At 37.6% G+C, this 20,852-nt stretch overlaps 1 protein-coding gene across 1 annotated transcript; it reads right to left on the reverse strand.

Moving 5' to 3' along the window:
* Positions 1–7,761: 7,761 nt before the first annotated feature.
* On the reverse strand, positions 7,762–9,191 carry LOC119802996 (PRAME family member 12-like). The gene has a single exon (XM_038314189.1). The coding sequence runs from the start codon at positions 9,148–9,150 to the stop codon at positions 7,762–7,764; it is 1,389 nt and encodes a 462-aa protein (XP_038170117.1). The 5' UTR covers positions 9,151–9,191.
* Between the last annotated feature and the right edge of the window lie 11,661 nt (positions 9,192–20,852).

Genomic DNA, 20,852 nt, shown 5'->3' on the forward strand with positions numbered 1-20,852 from the left:
CCTCTCTCTGAAATGGTGCCAAAGAAAATCTTCAATAAGGGGAGATGGAGAGAGAAAAGCGTGAAGGGGAGAATGAGGAGAGCTCGGGGGAATGGGATGCTTGGGATACAGGAAGGATGGATATGGGAGCAGGGAAGCATATATCATAATTAAGGGAGCCATCTGAGGGTTGTCAAGAGTCTTGACTCTAGAGGAGTTCCAGGGTTTCCAGGGAGATGCCCCCAGCTAGTTCCTTGGGCAGCTGAGGAGAGGGAGCCGGAAAAGGCCAGATCCTATAGCCATACTGATGAATTTCTTGCATATCACCATAGAACCTCCACCTGGTGATGGATGAAGAAAATAACTGAGCCCCACATTGGAGCACCGGACTGAGCTCCCAAGATCCTGATGAGGAGCAGAAGGAGGGAGAACATGAGAAAGAAAGTCAGGACCGTTAGGGGTGCATTCACCCACTGAGATGGTGGGACAGAACTAACGGGAGAACACCAACTCCAGGTAGAATGGGACTGATGGAACATTTGACCAAACTGGACTCTCTGAATGTGGCCGATGGTGGAGGCTGACTGAGAAGCCAAGGACAATGGCGCTGGGCTTTGATTCTTCTGCATGGACAGGCTCTGTGGGAGCCTTGTCAGCTTGGTTGATCACCTTCCTGGACCTGGGGGGAGTTGGGAGGACCTTGGACTTAACATAGAGTAGGGAACCCTGATGGCTCCTTGGCCTGGAGAGGGAGGGAGGGGGTATGGGTGGAGGGGAGGGGAGGGAAGGGGGAGGACGAGGGGACGAGATGGAAATTTTTAAATAAAAAAATAAACCATAAAAAAAGAAAAAAAGAAAGGACATGGACAGCAATCTGAACAGTTGTCTAGGGTAGGAAAACTTAAATTCTTATACTATGAAGCATATCAGCTATTTCTCACTTAGATCCAAGTAGTTTATTATTTTATCTGTTTATTGGCCAAAGTCATGGCTATAGGTGCAAAACTAGACATTCACAGACCATTTCAAAAATATGCATACAATGTCAATACAGTGGAAAGAACATACTTTGGAAGTTTTTACATACTTTCATCATTATAGAATGTTTATACATCTCCTATTATGAGTAATTCAAATGGGATTGACTACTTGTGCTATGACTGCAGTTTAATCTTTTCATTAGCTACACTCCAAAAAGAGAAAATAGTAAGAAGTTTTCAGAAGTATTTTTGTCATAATATCCAAAAAATCCAGATAGAAATCAATGGTGACACTCTTTCATAAATATAATACATTTCATTCTTCCATAGTCTAATGAAATATAGATATGTTCATATATCTAAGCTTAATTTGACACTGATAAGAGATGCTCTTTCGCAGTAGTAGGAAAATAATATGTGCAGGGAAGATCTTTCTATAGAAAATAAGAGGCTGTGTGTTACTACGTTTTGATGTTTCATGCCTTTAAAACTATTTGGAAGCTTCGTACATTTATATTTTAAAGATGGCAGAAATACTGTGACAGATTCAAATGGAGGGTCTTGATTCTAAAATACCAATGTTTTCAAATCTCAGCATTACTAGCAGACATACACATTTAGAGTCTGCTATGTAAAATACAAGAAAAATTTTGCACTTGTTCAGGCAAACAACAACAAGACACATAATAGCAAAGAAATCTATTGTGTTAATTATATTCAAGGGAAGATTGCAATACCTAGCTGCCATCATCAATAAACACGTGATATCCAAAAAAGCTCAGGCTATCTGATTTCCTAATTAGGGATGTACATGAGTATTTATATGCGAAAATACAAAGTCTATTTTATAAAAACAGCAAATTTGAGCATGTGAGAATATAAGTGCAATAGGATGGTAAGAAGTATGTTTCCTCTTCTATGCCTTATTCTAAATTCGGAGTCTATGGTGACAGATACAGAAGTGTTTTCATATATCACTGCATAATATTTTCAATGAGTCTAAGTTTTTATATATAAAAAAACCCTACAATGCCATACCCATTTTCACAGTGAAACTAGGTGAGTAAAGGGCATAACTCCCCTTGATGCTGTCAGATACTAAAACATGAACTGAAATATATCCTTGCAGATACTGCAGTGTTTCAAGAGAGACAGTGGTACACAAGTTTAAAGAGAAGGAGAATTTTTAGAAACAGGGATGAACATGATGCACAGATCAAAACAGGCGACTCAGAACTGTTAGAGTGGGAATAACCCATTACCTGACTGCTAATTTCCCTGGGCTTTTTCTCATAAAGGTGTCAAGAAGAGTCTGCAGGGTCTGGGCCAATGTACGTTCCGGTTTCAGGTATAAACATTTGCAGCTGAGAGTTAGCATATTCCCAGACGCTGACTAGGAAGACCAGTTATACTGGCAATATTGTTAGCTCTTCTTGCCGCTGACTGAAGGAGTAGGTGCATTGAAATTTTTCCCTGAACAATGAGATTTTGCATGGGTATAGTTGACCACACTGCTAGTTCATTTCATAACTGCCAGGACGTGAAATAATAACTAAACAACTATATTATTTGCAGCACTATTTGGCCAATTGCTTCTCTTATGGGTGATGTAGCTATCTCTTTTATCCTAAACTAACCAATATTCTACCTAAAAATCTGTTCATTACTACCTAAAACATTGGCAAAGTTTCAGCAGGCACCATTGGAGGAAAATGCCTTTGGCAGTAGCTGTATGGCTTCTCCCAGAATCTGTCTACTCTCTCTATTCATTTCTTTCATCCTGGCTTTATTCTTTAAAAGGCATTGATTGAAGGCATCTTCTTAATTAGCCAATGGCAGTAAAACCAACTCATAGCATACATCAGGACTCACTGCAGAAGAATGTATTATAAAGAAAAAAATAAGTTTAGAAAATAAGAACTATAACAAAAAACTAAAGAAAAGCACAAAAATCAAAACTAGTAAAGCACAATGACATCAAAAATTTAAATGCCGACACAGATGGGAAATGCTCCCAAATTTCCATACATGGCAATAATATCATGGACAAAAATTTCATGGGAAAACAGAAAAGAACTGATTTCACTGTAAAATAATATTGATAGTTTTAAACTTCAAAATGATAAATTAAAATGGTTACATATAATCATCCCATTCTTTATACTGTTTGTGATAATTGTGTATAAATTTACATATGCAGAAAAATGTAAAATAACTTTCCTGTTTTATTTATTTTGACATTTTCTAATGCAGATATTTTATTGAAAGTAATTCCATTTGCACATTTGGGTTAGATACCTCAGCTTACCTCTCATTTTACTATGTAGTTTGGCTTTTGTAAATCTTAGACATATTTTTTCTTAGTATAAAAAGTAAACTTATTAATGCCTACAGCTATGCCATAAACCTATGTATTCAGAAAAGACATGAAAAAACTACTACCATCTCTACCTTAAAGATAGTCAATCCACACCAGGGATGACATTAGGCCTCTAATTCTTGAATATCTATATGCTTGCTACCTAGATCCTAACTGTACAAAACTTCAGCTCTTCATCTCTTGGTTGTTTCATACAATGGAATATAGATGTGGTTATTCCTAGGCAGTTCATGTTAAATTTGGCAGCATAGTGAAAATTTGCAATAGATATTTACCCACACGAGGCATAAACTTGTCTTCCCCTAGATTGCCTTATGATGGATACCTTCCATGAACTTCCTACCTGTCTTTAAGTCTTGCCCCAATTACTTCCACACAAATACTGTCTTTCTTTCAAGAATTTTTCAGCAATGACTAAGGAGTCATTCAAAACTTGTCACCATTTATTTCTAGTAACTCAGTTTCACTACTTCCTTTTCTTGTCTTTCTCTTTTCTGTTCAACATAGCATATCCACATTATAGACAGTTTTTGTACTACAATTAGTTAATTAGATCTTCCCAAAAATTCACAACTGTATAAATATCCTGTTCCAAAAATTGTAGGAAAACTATGAATTTTCTATGCCAGTATCAAGATCCAGAAAATATTTGAGTCTTTCTTAAACATCTATACTTAAACATACTTTCTTATACATTGTATACTATGGTTTCAAGTGACCCAGGTAATGTATATATTTCTTCTCACACTCATTCCCTCACACATCCAGCATCCATATTGTGACATCCAAGAGAACCATTTCTGGTGACACAAACACATGCTTAATGGCTGATATGTAATATATTAACATTTACTCCTACTCAGTGCTATTCAATCGGGTGATCGGTATAGGAATGAGCAGCTGAGAAATGGAATATAGACAGAGCATGACTAGTAAGGACTTGTTAGGCTGAAAGTGTTATTAGCTCTCCTTGACTCAGACAGCAGAAGTGTGTGCTTTCAAATTCTTCCTGAAATATGAACCAATGAGGCGAAGACTCTCAATTACACCAATAGGAACAAATCTTGTGGTCCCCTTGGAGATCTCCATCAGAGCTGCTGACTCATTTCTCCCTCCCATTTCAATGTGTGGTCCAGCATAAAATATGAAAGTGAAAGTGGATGACAAAAAATTGCAGTTTACCTCAGACCAGAGTGCAATGATCAAAAGAGGAAAGCATTGTGAGTGATCTAGGAGATGATTAAATATCCCACTTCTTGGGTCTGTATTGTGCCTATCTTCCTGAAATCCTTCATTTCTGCCTGCGGATGACTGGTTATTGTTCTTCACTGCCCAATTGCAGCTTACTGATATCATATTCAGAAATGCCACGTTGTATTTCCTAAACACAGTGATTGTGGAATCTGTCACTTGAAATGTCCAGAATCCAAGATGCCTGAAGCTAATCCCTGACATAAAAATTATCACAGTGGGTCCTCCAATGGTGCATATGATCAGTATATTCCCGATTTCTGTCAGGTATTGACTCCTAAAGTAAAATTTGATTAGAGAAAATGCAGAATCAAAAACAAACCAAGGAATCACAGATATTAAGGTTGAAAGAGTGACTTCAGAGACTCATGCATACTTCCTGTACTGCAAACAGGAACAGGTTACTCAGCAAGAGCAGGGGGATTCTCAGAAATTCCTTGATTTTTCAAGGTTGCTATTGCTTCTGTCTCCTGCAGGTCTCTAGAACAGAAAACCTTCTCTGGGTTTGTTTAGAGCCAGTATTCTGAATAAAGTCCAGCTGGACTTTAGCCAGGAGCATAGCTGGTAAATTCCATCTGTGCAGACTTTTTATTCCATCAAGGAACCAATAAGGAGAGACTTCTCAAAGCAAGGACTGAAAAGCACAGGACTGAATTTAACATGGTGATCTCATCCCAAGCTGATGATTCTTCGGTGTCTCCCTCCTCCCTGTACGTTGTAAAAATAAGCAGAGCCATTTAAAAGGGAACACAGAATAAAATGTAATTTTACTCTTTATTTTTCCTCCAGTTAACAACAGACAAACCTGGTTAATTATGACTGATTACCACAGCAACCTTGGAAATGCTATTGCTTAGATGCTAGCTGTATACATGTAAGCATCCATTCCTTTCTGTGGTTTTTTGATTGTGACTTTGCACTGTCAAGTGCATCTGGCTTCTGATTCTTAGTGATTTATGTCTGTTTTTATGTTTTTTTGGTCAGTTGAATTTTAACATATTACGCTATATATATGTATTACATGTAATATGTATTATATCTAAATATAATATATGATTATAATTATTCATATAGTTGAATTACAATACATAATATATTTAAGTCCATTAGAACGTTGTATAAGGAGATGGGTGGATTGTAGAAAGAAATGTTCATTTCAAGCCCTCTTGAAAATAGAGCCGACTGTAATAAACTATCCCACTGTGTCTTAACGAAAGAAAAAGAATTCAAATTAATTGATTTCTTGAAAAAAATAGTTTTCTATTCTTAACATTTGTTTTTGCCTGTTAAAAATCCTTATAAGCATTTGCACCCCCACCTTTGCAACAAGCGACATTCATAATTTTTCTTATCATATGTAATTAATATACATAAAATATTTTTAATATAAATTTATAAGTATTTGTTTTAAAATTCCATTATATTCCAAATACTTGAATTCCTTTCAAAATCATTTCATAATGATCATTTCATAATCATTATTAATTATGAAGTATATTTTACTATCTTTAATATATAGAGAATATATTTAAGGAAGTTGTATGTCCATCAGTAAGAAACCATCTATTGGTACATGAGTGCCCTACATGGCAAGATATGTTGAATATAATTCTAAATTTCTTTCTCAATTTTCTAAATACTATCAATAACCACTTTAATAAGGGTTTGGCTTCATTGTGCTTCCTCTATGCATACTGTGATTTTGAGCACTGGATATACTACAGGAATTATGTATATAGTTCCAGTTGCTGGAAATTCATTAGGGTAAAAGTGCTTTCATATTAATCAAATAGTGGTCTGATGCAGATATTAATTAGAAAATGCAGATTAGAGATAGGCTTCCTCTTGGGACTAAAATGTGCCGTTCTAGCCTAGATGGACATGAATCCTCAGAAAACTTCCTGCTATCGCACTTCTCTAATATCCTGGAATTGTATAAAACCAGCATGCCTGCAGTATTCTAGAAATGAATTCCAGGTTTACAAATTTCCAAATGAGCATATTCCTGACTGAGAGTGCTACCAGACTATCTCAGATTTCAATGTAACCATAAAGGCAAAAAATTAAGATGAGTATAAAACAGAGACCACACAGTTAACCACTCTAAAATTAACCACCAAATATGATATGGTCCTCTGTAAATACCAATGTTAAATTATCTTTTTTTAAAGAGTAGATAATAAGGTCAAGAAGTGGGCAAATGTCTGTGTTCGTTTTTTTTTTCTTTTTTTCTTTTTCTTTAACACACATTTATTTAAACAATGAAAATTCCCCTAAATCCAACATATACCCACAGAAGTGCAATGCTTTAAAGGTTCATAGCAATAGAGCATTTACTAATCATGCTGAGCCCTACGTTTAATCCTCCAGTAGTATTACTAATAACCACCCACCCACAGTGCAGTAGGACTAGTCAAGAGGTTTGTAACAGCAGTAGACCCAACACAGGTCAGATGTAGAACAGATCTGTTGATGGTGGTAAACTGTGACCTAGGTACTTTTAGACTAACAAAGATGTTTCTTAACTACTCTGTCTGCTTTACTGCCTATCAGTTTGGTTTTTCAAGACAGGGTTTCTCTGTATAGCCCTGTCTGTCCTAGAACTCACTCTGTAGACCAGGGTAAGCTCAAGCTCAGCTCTTCCTACCTCTGCCTCCTGAATGCTAAGATTAAAGGCATGTGCCAACATCAGGCCTTGCTTTACTGATTTTCAAGCACGATGTATGGCTGTTGCGTATTTAAAGTTTAAGCCTATCCCTTGCTACTTTGTGGTTGCTGTTGGTGGCTACTGAGGCCTGCAAAGCTACCACAATCATAGTGTATTCCACTCACCCTGTAACATCAAGGAGAGAAGAATACACTGACCATATCTTTAATCAGGTCCACACCATAGTATTTCTTCATCTAGATTCTAGAAACCTCACCTCTAATTTCTGAATGTATGTGTCCTAAAGGTCCCATCAATTCTCAAGTCAACATTTCTCTCTCTGAGGTAGCCTTTGTTGCTAGACCCATCCCTGCCCCACCCGCACAGATTCTGTGGTCTTCGGGATTCACCTATACTATAAGAAACATGCTTCTAAGAGCTAGAAGGAATCATTTGGTACACAAGTACCCAGCTGGATAGGACCAGGGCCCTGGTGCAACTTGGGTTCTGACTCACATGGCCTACTAGCCAAAAGGTGAAGAGGAAATGATCCTGATCAACACAGTCCTGGTGGGTTTCAGGGGCTCCACTGTCCTTCTCAGCTCCTCACGTAACTGTTCTAGCCTCTTGTGGTGGAAAGCAACCGGGCCACCATAAATCTCCCACGGGGTAGAATACATCTCCAAGGATAAGTGGTTCAGCCTGGCAGTGTGGCAGAGCAGGCGTTTCAGAAGAGCCACAGAGATGGGATTCTTTACGTAGTTGAATGTGGTGAGCTGGGAGCAGCTGCTCAGGGCAGGCAGGAGGGCACTGAGCTGAGAGTCCATAATTCTACAGTTCTCCAGGTTCAACGTCTTCAGGGTAGCTGCGACTGTCTCTAGCAGGACTCGGAGGCTCTTGGGACTTATGTTGGTCAGTGTGACACCACTTAGATCCAGATGTTTGAGCTGACGGATGCCTGGACACTGGGTCAGGGAATTCAAATCTGATTCCAAAAGCTGGCTGTCAGTGATAGACAGAGTCTCCAAGGGGACCTTCAGGCACCTGAGCAATCGGTCCAGTTGACCTTCAAAGAAGGAGGTGGAGTCCAGCGAGAGCTCATGGAGGTACTCCAGGTTGTGAAATTGCGAGGTAAACTGGTCCATCAACTTCTCCTTCTCCTCGAGGGAAATAGGGACTGGGATGCAGACATCAGAGAGAAGGAACTTGCGGAGATTGCGCATCTGGCCCATGTAGGGAGCAAAGCTAGCCAGGGTGGACAGTTTCCAGGTGCACCATACTTCCACTTCCTCAATATCATCCAGCTCTAGCATTTCCAGTACCTTCACGATCTTCCGGAAAGCGATTGTGGAGATCTTCAGCTTCTTACAGCCCAGCAAGCCTGTCCTCCCTTCCACCCACAGCAGGAGGTAGGACATGCATGCATCCAGGGCTCTTGGCTTGAGGGACATGTCTATAAACACCTTCAATGACTGCTTGGCCACTATCCTTTCACCTCTGTCTTGTGCTTTCTTCTTATGCTTGACCTCTAGAGAGCCAGCAGCTGCCTCATCTCCAGCCCATACGTTCCAGAAGTCCTTGTGTATAGCACGTAAATCCAGAACTCTCAGTTTGTGGTTCCTGGGGTGAACCTTCTGTTCAAGCAGTATATTAATTCCATCCAGTATGATTTGTAAGTTTTCCAGGTAAGATGCCTTCATCTTCATCAGACCTCCCAGTGGGAGACAAGGGAAGGGCCAGACCTGCACCATCGCCTTCAGGACCATAAACCGTTTCTGGGTGAAGGCCTCCTTGAAGAGCAGAGGGAAGAGCTCCATGGGCAGGTCCTGCAGGCCAGAGACGGCCAAGGCCTCGTCCGTCAGCAGGCTCTGCACTGCCAGATGCAGGAGTGTGGGTGTGGCCTGGAAGCTCATCTTGATGGATCAGAGGGTTCCCAAGCTGTATGACAGAGTCACCAGAATATGTAACCAGGATACTCTAGCTAATGGTACCACCCGTCGATGTGCAAAGGCAGGAACTGATTCTTCGGGTTGCAATATATATAGAGAGCCAGCGATCTGCAATGAAATCTCTGCACTGAACTCCAGAGGCCAGGGTTCTCCTACTGAAACATAAAAACCGCCATTGTACTGCACTTCCTGGACCAGGAGAGAATGCTGGGTTCTTCTTCTATAAGCCTTAAACATATAATGTAATAAGAACAACATGGATTAAAATTCACACCCATAAACCAAAAAATGAATAAAAAAAATATGGGCACATTTACACAATGGAGACCTACTTATCAGTAAAAACAAAGAAATCTTGAAATATGCAGGAAAATGAGAATCTAGAAAATTTTATCCTAAGTGAGGTAAGTCAGACCAGAACGATGAGGATGGTTTGTACCTAATCATGTGTGAAAAACAACTATAAAGCAAAGAATAGGGAATATATAGCCCATGAACACAGAGAATCTAAGTAATAAGGGGGACATTAAGAGGAAAAATTGATAACCATGGGAAGGGGAAAAAGACAAATATCATGACAAAAATGAGACAATATGGGTGCGGTGAAAGGGAATGCAGAAACTAATGGCAAAGAGAGAAAAGGAGAGGCAAAAGCTTAAAGGAACAGGATTGTCGAAATGGGGGATGGAAAGAGAGTATGAGGAAAAAGTTACAGTCATTGACAGAAACATTAAGGGAATAGCTAAAAGGTGGAATTGGAGAAATTTCGAGGAATTCACAAGAATGACCCCAACTAAGAACCTATTCATTAGTGGAGGGAGTATTTGAACAGTTTTTGCCTTGTTGTCAGACTGATGACTATCTTAAATGTCATCATAGAACTTATATCCAGCAAATGATGGAAGCAGATGCAGAGATCCACAGACAATCACAGAGCTGTGCTTCCAAAGTCCAATTGAAGAACGGAGGCGTGAGAATACATGCAAAGAGATTAAGGTCGTGATTGGAATACCCCCTGAAACAATTTACATGGGCTAATGTGTGCCTAACAACTCTGGCCTGACAGTAAGGGAACCAGCATAGTATTAAACTAAGTGCTCTGAATGTGGGGGAGACAGGTATGGCTGGAGCAGACCTTAGAGCCTGGGACAGTGGGACCTGGATTTATCCATCTTGCTTTTTTATGATTTTAGGGAACACATTCTCTGGAAAACTACCTAGCAAAGTCTAGATATAGTGAGAACAAAATAAAAATAAAATTAAAAATGGAACTATGTAATGGTAATATGAAAGAAAATAAACACATAATGAAATTGCCTGTGTCACCAATGTGTCTTTTTAAGGTACCAGGTAAAACATATATATCAAGCATTAAAAATACATAAAATAGCAAAAGAGAGCCATTACATATAACGTATTGTTATTTAAGTGTGATTTTCTTTTAAAAAATTGTAATTCATAGGCAGAAAATAATGTGTACTGGAATTTTTCCCTTTACTGGGTTTTCTTAATATCCTTGAAAACAATTAAATTCACTTTGTTTATACTCTTTAAAATTGTGTTATATGCTTACATCGTGTCACAGAATGGGACTGGCAGCCTGACTGAGAAAATGGGCCTATTCATTAATCCCATACTTTAAGGCACTTGTACATTACAGCCCAGCTTGTGGTAAGATATTCATCATCAGCTCAGCAGGTTCAACTTCTATTATCATGTGGTTGTTCTTCAGTTTCTAGACATGAGCATTCAGGATGCAATCACTGCTGAGTAAGTGAAATACGTAAAGAATAATAAAATATTTCAGACTAAATATATATATAAAATAGTATATGCCAACATTATTATGGGTAAATTTAATCATAAAATTTCTCAAGCAGATAGCAAGGATGGCAATTTACTTATCCATTAGCATATAAATAAATTATAATAAAAGGGAGTGTGTATTAAATATTAAAAACAGGTTATGTAACATTTCTCTATAGTTCGGATTATATGTCATTTTGATTGATGAAGAAAGATCCTGACAACTTCCCCAAGGTCGAGGGAGAGGAGGGAACTGGTAGGAGGGGAGGAGATGAAAATTTTTAATAAAAAAAATAAAAAATAAATATTAATTTTAAAAAAGAAAGATCCTGACTGGATTTTGTCTAGGCAAGATAAATTTAGGTTTAAGAACCAGACAAAGAAGTCTGGGGAAAATGGAGGAGTCTGGAAGGTGTGGTAAGGAGATGAACTTTTTATACTTAGAAAAGGTACCAATCCACATGGCAGAGCACATATAAGAATTATTATTAATATAAAATATACATGTTAACTAGTAACAAGCCTTTCCTATTTGCTGTGCTTTTAGAAGAAATAATAATTTTCTCTGCATTTATTCAGAAACTCTTTGTTGGGACACTAAAGTCTGAATAATGATATTCTGTTGTAGGGAACAAATTACTGTATAACTAATAAAAGTATATATCTTAAAAATTCTAAACCATTAGTTCTGTCCCACCGTTTCCATGGGGAACCCTGATGGCTCCTTGGCCTTGAGAGGGAGGGAGGGGAGGTATGGTTGGAGGGGAGGGGAGGGAAGGGGGAGAAGGAGGGGAGAGAAGGGGGAGAAGGAGGGGAGGGAGGGGGGAGGAGGAGGGAAGGAGATGGAAATTTTTAAATATAAAAAAAATTAAAAAAATTAAAAAAAATAAGTACACTTCACAGAAAAAAAAATAAAAAAATAAAAGTTCAAAAAAAAAATTCTAAACCATCAAAAAATAGAAACAAATGTGGCTTCTGAATAAGTGCCTTAATTCAGCTAAGATCAATGGTAGTAGCAAACAGTGGAATGGCTCTTTAAGAAATGGCTTTTGTGTTGGGTGCTGGTGACTACCAGGAGAATAACTCTATTAAGTGGCCCTTCGTCTAAGAACATAATAAAGTATATTAAGTAAGGACTCTATGTAATTCAGTGTAAGAATGGACCTAATCATGACCCAGAGGTGCAATATTAATCATGGCTCCCTAATACCTCAGCTAGTCTCTGAGGGAACTGAAGGCGAAGAACCAGCCACAAAAGCCATGCAACAACACATGACTTACTCTGAACAGTGTAAATTACATTTAATCTTAGCTGATTAAAGAACAATGTAATGTTCAGGACAGGAAGATCGGGACAAAAAAGACTCTAGACAGACTGCTGTGTGTTTGTTAATATGCATGTACTAGTGTTTCTGCAGGTCTTTATTGGTATTTTATATGTAATTTATGAATTTAAATGAATCACTGATAAGGTAGAATTTATTTAATTGCTTTTTCTATTCATTTTCTATTCCTTTTACATTTTGTAGTTCTCAAACTGACTCCTCTTCCCTATGCTTGCCCCCCTAAAGCATAGTCTCATTAATTTCTTCCAAAGGTAAAGCCACCTATGGGGAGGAAACACAGCATGGCACACTAAGCTGAGGCAGTTCCTAAACACTACCATAACAAGATGAGTTAGACATCCCAACTTATGGAATTCTCTCCAAAATTAGATCTTGAACCAGAAACAAACCCTGGCCTCTCTCCCAGGCCCCTTAAATTCACCAAGCTGCACATCTGTCTCCACATACAGATGGCCTAATTTAGTGGAATACAGGTTTCACAGCTGTTGGTGTAGAGTTCATGATTTCCCATGACCTTGGTTAGGTTCTCTGTAAGTTTCCCTCTTAGGATCTTCAACTTCCCTTGCTTCTGTGATTCCTGCTCATTTGACATTTTGTTGTCTCCTCATACCATTGAAAATTGTTTCTCCTACCCAAGCTTCAGTGCTATATTCTGATGTCTCAAAATTCATTGTATGCAAGATCAGTTCACCTATTGGTACTGATCTGACCTTTAAAGGCCCAAGTATCTTTTTGCACTATAAATTCGAATTTTCAAAGGCCAGTGATTCTAAAAGTACACATTTTACTTCAGTATCTGTTACTCCTAATTGTACAGTCTTAGTTTTTGTAAAAGTCACTATAGGATTCTCTCTTGACCTGTTTAACCCTGGTATAATGTTCAATTCTCTTGCTTGATTCCTGAATCCTATCCCTAACAAATTGTGAGTGCAATCCATAAGATACTATTGCTTGCTTAATTTCCTTTGTATCACTCATTCTTATAAGTTTTCACTTATATTATTTGACTACCTTAGAGTATTTTGTACCAGTTGGCTTCTCAAAGGAGATAACTGGATAAGCTGTTAAAACTCTGGTTAAGTCATCCCTGACTTTGACCAATGCTGGTGATGCTAAAGCCTGTTCTTATATTTTCTCTCCCTGCCCATCAGTTACAATAATTTTCTCAATATTTCAAATCATTTTATCATAGTCTTTTGTAAAGTCTGAATTTCCACTCTTTTGTGATGTTCTATCCCCTCATTGATCAGTTTAGCTTCTGGTCCTTATTCAGTACACATGATCCCGATGTATAAAATGTGTCTATTAAAGATAATGTCTCATTCTTGGGTATGATTTGGATAGAGTGCATATTACCTCCCTAGAGACATCTTTATCTGATATCCTAATATAACTTTTCAACAGATTATGATTGTTAAGTTCAACAGTATGAATTATTTCAGATAATTTCTCAGGACCCTTCAACATAGATTGGATTTTTTCTGTTAAATTAATGTTATCCCTTTCAATAGTATTAATGTATTCAGTTAGCTGTTCATTATTAGTCTGTAAAGACAGCATCATTTGTAAAAGTGACTCCTGTTTGGCTCTGTTATCAAAACCTATTTTAAAGATATAATTTTAAAACCATAGCTAATACCCACATACAAATAGATGAATTATAAGAAAAATCACATAAGCCCAGCAGAATACCAGTTATACTGTAAGCAAACTGTTTATTATATTTCTGAATTGTAATATTAGCACTAGTGGTACAACTTTCCAATTTTACAATTTATTTACCTGACCTAGGCAATTATAGTGAAATGGATTAGGAGTAATAATCTTTATTGGACAGCAAGTTTAAGTGGTTGCAGCCACCTGGCAGAAAGGCTGAGCATCAAGGACTCTGGACCCCCTTCAGAACTTATTCCAAGCTGTTGATTCATTTCTCTCATTTAAATGTGTGCTGTGGCAGAAACAAAGTAATTGTAAGTTGATGACAGGAAAATGTTATTTAACTTAGGCACTTATTCTAATTGTCAAATGAGAGAAGCATCTGTAGTAACTAGGAGGCAATTCTATATCAAGATACTTAACCAACTGTCCTGGCTATTTAAATAGGAGTCTCCCTGTCTGCCTGCTGATGGCTTATTGTTTTTCTTTATTTTTAGTTGTGGTTTGCTGGTATAACATTCAGAAATTCCATGTCAGATTCCATAAACGAACTGATTAGGAAATATGACACTTTTAATTTTAAAGGAGACCCAGGAGGCTATGTGAGACTACTGCTCAATATAGCCATTATTTCAGGAGGACCTCTGATTATGTAGTTTATCAGAACATCTCCAGATTCTGTTTGGTGTTGTTACCCAAACTTTCTTTCTTGCAGTTATTACAAAGCAAAGATTGAGTCAGAAATCTCAAATATAAAATCTGAAGCAGTTGCTTTTGAGACATAAATATATTTTTCTATACTGCAAACAGGAGCAGGAGACTCTCAGCAGAGGAATGGAAATTTTCAGAAATTTCTTTCCTTTCCTACATTTCTAATGCCTCTGTGTCCTGCTGGTCTCTGAGACATGATTCCTTGTCTAGAGTTGTTTCTAATCAGGCTTTGACTAAATCCAGCTAAAAACTGGATTTTTGGCTGTAGCCTGAATGGCAAAATGCTTCAGTACAGACATTTTTATTTGCTCTGTGACCTCCTATTGGAGGAGCACGTGCATTTAAGTACAGATGCATTGGGAACCAATGAAGACAGACATATCAAGCTAAGGTTTACAAAGCACAGGTCTAAAGTTTACACAGAGATCTCCACCAGAGCTGTTGATTCATCTGTGTCTCTCTCCTCACTGTGTGCTAGCTGAGTGAGTTTCAGGTTGTTTTTGCTGGATTAGAGCTGTATAAATAAAAGCTTTTATTCCTGTCTCAACATCTCTGATTGTAAGTCTAGGCCGTCACAAACTTCCGACTGCTGACTGTTTTTTATCTGTTTTTGTAATTTTTCTATATCTTTAATGTAGCTGAATTATAATTTTAAATCACTTATGTATAGTATATAACATTTCTTATGTATATTGGTATTCTTTCATTAAGATGAATATAATATATATTTATATTTACAATATTGTACCTCCAAGAAAGAAATATTGATTTTGAGCCCTTTTCCAAATAGACACATCTGGAAAACGCTATCTCATAGTGTGCTCAAGATAAATAAAATAAGATCAAATGCTTTCACTAAAAATTTTTATTATTTTTATGCTATCATCAGTTATGTTTATTTGTTTATAAGGCCTTATATCCAATTTCACAGTACACTAAATTTTCTCCTTTTACTTTTCATTCTCTGATGCAATCCCTATTCAGAAATATATTCCTTATATTAATATACAAATATTTAAAAAAAAATCCATCACATCCCCGATTTTAAAACTACTGCACAATTTCCAAAATCACTATTACACCTAAAGATTGTATTATTTTGTCTCTTTAATAAGAACTGAGTTCATTTAAGCCAGGTGTATGACATTCAGTATGAATCCACCTGTTGGTACATAGTAGCCAATTTTGGCAAACATCATGGAGAAAACATCTAAAGTTTCTTCTCAGTGATCTCACTTCAAAAGGATCAGGCATCAGTAGTCTTGCCATTAAGCATATTGGATATGAATTTTGATATATCACAAGAATAAGCATTTTGAGTTATTACTTGGAATTCATGAATTCACATGTGTTAGATGAGTCTTTTACAATCTTTCTAATGATCAGGTAGTTCACATCTACACTTGCTCTTTCAAGGGTATAAGCTAGGATGATTTGACCTAAGGTGTTGTCACAGGACATTGTGAGATGACAAATTGGTATTTTGACCTAGAATATGGTTGCTCCCTGTTTGGTGATTATGAGAGAAAATTACTTAGTTTGTTCTTTGTGTCATGGCGAGGGAGTCTTGCCTCCCAACCAATTTTTGGACAGAGATATATAAGAACGTTGAATCATAGACTTGAGACATATAACAGTATTATTGGATATCCTTCAATATCTATATATTTTCTCTTGTAAATTTTGATCTTAATACTTATCCCATCCACAAGTATGGAAATGGGTAGGTCAGGACAATAAATGATGGCTCCTCAGAAGTGAAACTGGAGTATGAAGGTATTGCATGACAGATACCAAAAAGTCAAGGATACCACAGGTGTTAAGCAAAGAATAAGTGCTTGGGAAAAAAGGAAAAGTGAACATGGGTTGAATAATAAAGGATTATAATTGTAAATAAATTTGTAATGGGACAGAAAATCAGTAGTTAACTGACTATGCAATTGCTTTGGAGATAAATTACAAGCTAGAGGAGCTTAGGTGGATCAGTTTCAAAAACAGAAATTTTTAGAATTTGTAGAGAAGCTTGGTCTTTGATTTCCCAAGCATGGTACCCTGGACACAGAAAAATTGAGGAGAAAAACTAAGAACATTATAACCTGGAATTAGCACAAAGTATTCTTTTCTTTTGTGGGGGCTTATAAGGGAGAGTTTGTATTTGAACATAATAGGTAAAGCGTAGGTTCACCTGCAATGGTTAGAAGTGAGACAGGACACTCCTATCCACCACAGGAGTTGTTAGATGATGAAACATTCATATGATTGTTTGATTATGATCAGCCTGTGCCTAGAGAGCAATAGGTAGAAACTGCTAAGTACAAGAATAGGGAGTTTTCAAGTCCTTTGCTTCTGGTCAGCAATGCTGAGAAGTAGAAACTGGTAGAGAAATTAAGCAGGATCTGAAAAGCTTGAGGAATTTAGTAATATTACCTTCACAGAAGTTGCAAACTCTGTAAATCTCCTTTTATCACAAAAACACTCCTCTTCTTAGCCAAGGGCTGTTTAAACCAAGCAATGATACAGAGATGTCCTGGAATAGTACAAATCTTCAGAATTTGTCGTGTATCTCTCAAGCAAGCTAGTTTCAGAGAATGTACCTGCTGAGGAGAGAAAGTACAAATGTTATTAGCAATAGACCAATGTTATTTGCAGGACAAATAATAACTTAGGTGCCCTGAGTCCATTCAAACAACTCAAAGATTTAAAAGCATCTTGAACTCAGTATGGCCCAAAAGCTCCTTTGATGAAAATGCTGCTGGAGTACAGGATTTTAGAACATACTTTCTGGAAAATGGAAACAAATGGACAAACTTGCCTGCCATATGGAGACTATCTATTGTGCAAAACCAAACATGCAGAAAAATGTTGGGTCACAGATCAGAGAAATTTGACCCAACAAATTCCCATTTCTTTTTATATGCTTACTGGAGAGTGACTTCATAAAAAAAGAAAACAGCAATTAAATTTTGAAATAGCAGTATATGCCCAAATTACTTCAATGACAAGGAGGCGTGGAATAAACTTCTGTCTTCTGGAGAGCATACTGAAGAGTGATGTCAATTAATTCTGAAACTTGATGAATTGTTCCAGGATGATGCAGTAACCAAACAGATTAATTGGAGACACAGAAAGTGGATGCTTGAGAGGTAAAATTAACCAATGATTAATACTATTGTAGTATTTGATCTGCTTAGAGATAATTTAGAAATAAGAGTAATATTTCTGATTTTATTGAATATCCTCAGATATTGGACACTCATATAGCCAGTGGCTAGCTATGACTTCTGCTTTAAAGGAAAAAAAAAAACAGTTGAAGTTGTTCCCCACAACGAAGAAATCTGGGAACTGGAGATTGATATAAAATTTAAAAAGCGTTAATGAGAGTTAATGGGAGCTTTACATCTTGCTGTGCTGTATGTTTCTTTCATAACAAAAGATACCTATAATATTGTTTTATATTTAAAAGATTGTTTTTTACCATCCTTTGTGCTCACTGAAATTGTCAAAGACATGCATTTAGTGTTTTATCACTTAATTAAAAAATCAAATTAGAAGATATCATTAGAACATCGTTGCTCAGGGTATGACAAAATATTTTTTATTATGCTAGAAGTCTGTGCCTCAGGCTACACAAATTTTTACATTTCAAGGGACACAAGTTTATATTATCCTTTAAGGATGATGACTTGTCTATATAAATGAAGAAAGTTTGTAATATATTGTCACCTTCAGCAGAATCCTGTCCTTGCAGGGTCAGTAATTGCCCTAGTGCAAGTACAAAGACAGCCATCTTTTGAGTATTTGGGATATATGTTGTATCCAAAAGAAATTAAGCCTCAGAAATTGGAAATTAAGAAAGATGACAAACTCTCAATGACTTTCAGAAATTACTGTGGGATATACCAACAACCACTGTGCCTTCATGAGACCCACCTAGTTCCTCTACTTATTTGTGACAGTTGTAATACTTGATCTATTTTGGGACACCTGGTAGTGAGAGACTGATTTGTCCCTGTGGCTTTGGCTGAGACTTTGAAATATGTTCCTCACGCAGGATTGCATTTTTCTGCCTAAATATAGGAAAAGGTGCCTGGTGTTACAGCAAGTTGTTACTCCAAGTTTTGCTGGTGTCTATGAGAAGCCTCCTTCTTAATGTGAGAATACAGTGGAGGTGCAGAGTAAGAGGTTGTCCAAACTAAGTGAGTGGAAGAGGAGGCAGAGTAGAGGCTGCAGTCATGATGAAAAATAACAACAGAAAATAATTAAATTAAATTAAAATTAAAATAAGTGAATGCCATACAGGGATGGAATCGAATAGAAGACCTGGATGATAACCCACAAACCTATGAACACCTGATTTTCGACAAAGGAGCTAAAAGTACAAAATAGAAGAAAGAGGGCATCTTCAACAAATGGTGCTGGCATAACTGGATGTCAACCTATAGAAGAATGAAAATAGATCCATATCTATCACCCTGCACAAAACTCAAGTCCAAATTGATTAAAGACCTCAACATCAATCTGAACACACTGAACCTGACAGAAAGAAAGTGGGAAGTACTCTACAACACATGGGCACAGGAGACCACTTCCTATGTATAACCCAGAAGCACAGGCATTAAGGGCAACATTGAATAAATAGTACCTCCTAAAACTGAGAAGCTTCTGTAAAACAACGGACACTGTCATTAAGACAAAAGGGATACCTACTGACTGGGAAAAGATCTTCACCAACCCCGCAACAGAAAAAGGTCTGATCCCCAAAATATATAAAAAACTCAAGAAACTAGACTTTAAAAATCTATATAACCCAATTAAAAAATGGGGCACTGAACTGAACAGAGAATTCTCAACAGAAGAAGTTCGAATGCCCAAAAGACACTTAAGGTCATGCTCAACCTCCTTAGTGATCAGGGAAATGCAAATCAAAACAACTTTGAGATACCATCTTACACCTGTCAGAATGGCAAAAAAAAAAAAAAAAAAAAAAAAAAAACCATGATAGCCTATTTTGGAGAGGATGTGGAGTAAGGGGTACACTCATCCACTGCTGGTGGGAATGCAAACTTTTGCAACCACTTTGGAAATCAGTGTGGTGGTTTCTCAGGAAATTCAGAATCAAACTACCCCAGGACCCAGCAATTCCACTCTTGGGAATATACCCAAGAGATGCCCTATCATACTACGAAAGCATTTGTTCAACTATGTTCATAGCAGCATTATTTGTAATAGCCAGAACCTGGAAACAACCTAGATGCCCTTCAGTGGAAGAATGGATGAAGAAAGTGTGGAATATATACACATTAGAGTACTACTCAGTGGTAAAAAAAAAAAATGACATCTTGAACTTTGCATGCAAATGAATGGAAATAGGAAAAACTATTCTGATTGAGATAACCCAGACCCAAAAAGATGAATTCTGTATGTACTCAGTCATCAGTGGATTCTAGACATAAATAAAGGTCAGTGAGCATATAATTCCTGATCCTAGAGAACCTAAATAAGAAAGTGAACCCAAAGGAAAACATATAGTTATCCTCCTGGATATTGGAAGTAGACTAGATTGCCAGGCAATAATTGGAATCTTGGTGGTAGGGTGGCGTGGCGGTAAGGGGTGATGGGGAGATGTCGAGAGAAAAGTGATCCTGGGGGAATGGGATGGTTGGGATGGAGGAAGGGTGGATAAGGGTGCAGGGAAGAAGATATCTTAAGAGAGCCATTTTAGGTTTAGCAAGAGACTTCACTCTAGATAGTTCCCTGGTATCCATGGAGATGTCCCCAGCTAGTTCCTTGGGCAGCTGAGGAGAGGGAGCCTGAAATGGCCCTTTCTTATAGCCATACTGATGAATATCTTGCATATCACCATAGAAGCTTCATCTGGCGATGGATGGAGATAGAGACAGAGACCCACAATGGAGCACCGGACTGAGCCCCAAAGGCCCAAATGAGGAGCTGAAGGAGGGAGAACATGAGCAAGGAAGTCAGGACCTGGAGGAGTGCGCCCACCCACTGAGATGGTGGGGTTGGTCTAATGGGAGCTCACCAAGGCCAGCTTGACTGGGACTGAAAAAGCATGGGATCATAACGGATTCTCTGAACGTGGCGGACAATGAGGGCTGACTGAGAAGCCAAGAATAATGGCACTAGGTT

This window comes from Arvicola amphibius, chromosome 12 (genome assembly GCF_903992535.2).
Source record: "Arvicola amphibius chromosome 12, mArvAmp1.2, whole genome shotgun sequence".
NCBI lineage: Eukaryota > Metazoa > Chordata > Mammalia > Rodentia > Cricetidae > Arvicola > Arvicola amphibius.

What these genes read in the sequence shown, in the direction of transcription:
- LOC119802996 (XM_038314189.1), bottom strand. Translation starts at nt 9,150, where the DNA reads ATGAGCTTCCAGGCCACACCCACACTCCTGCATCTGGCAGTGCAGAGC.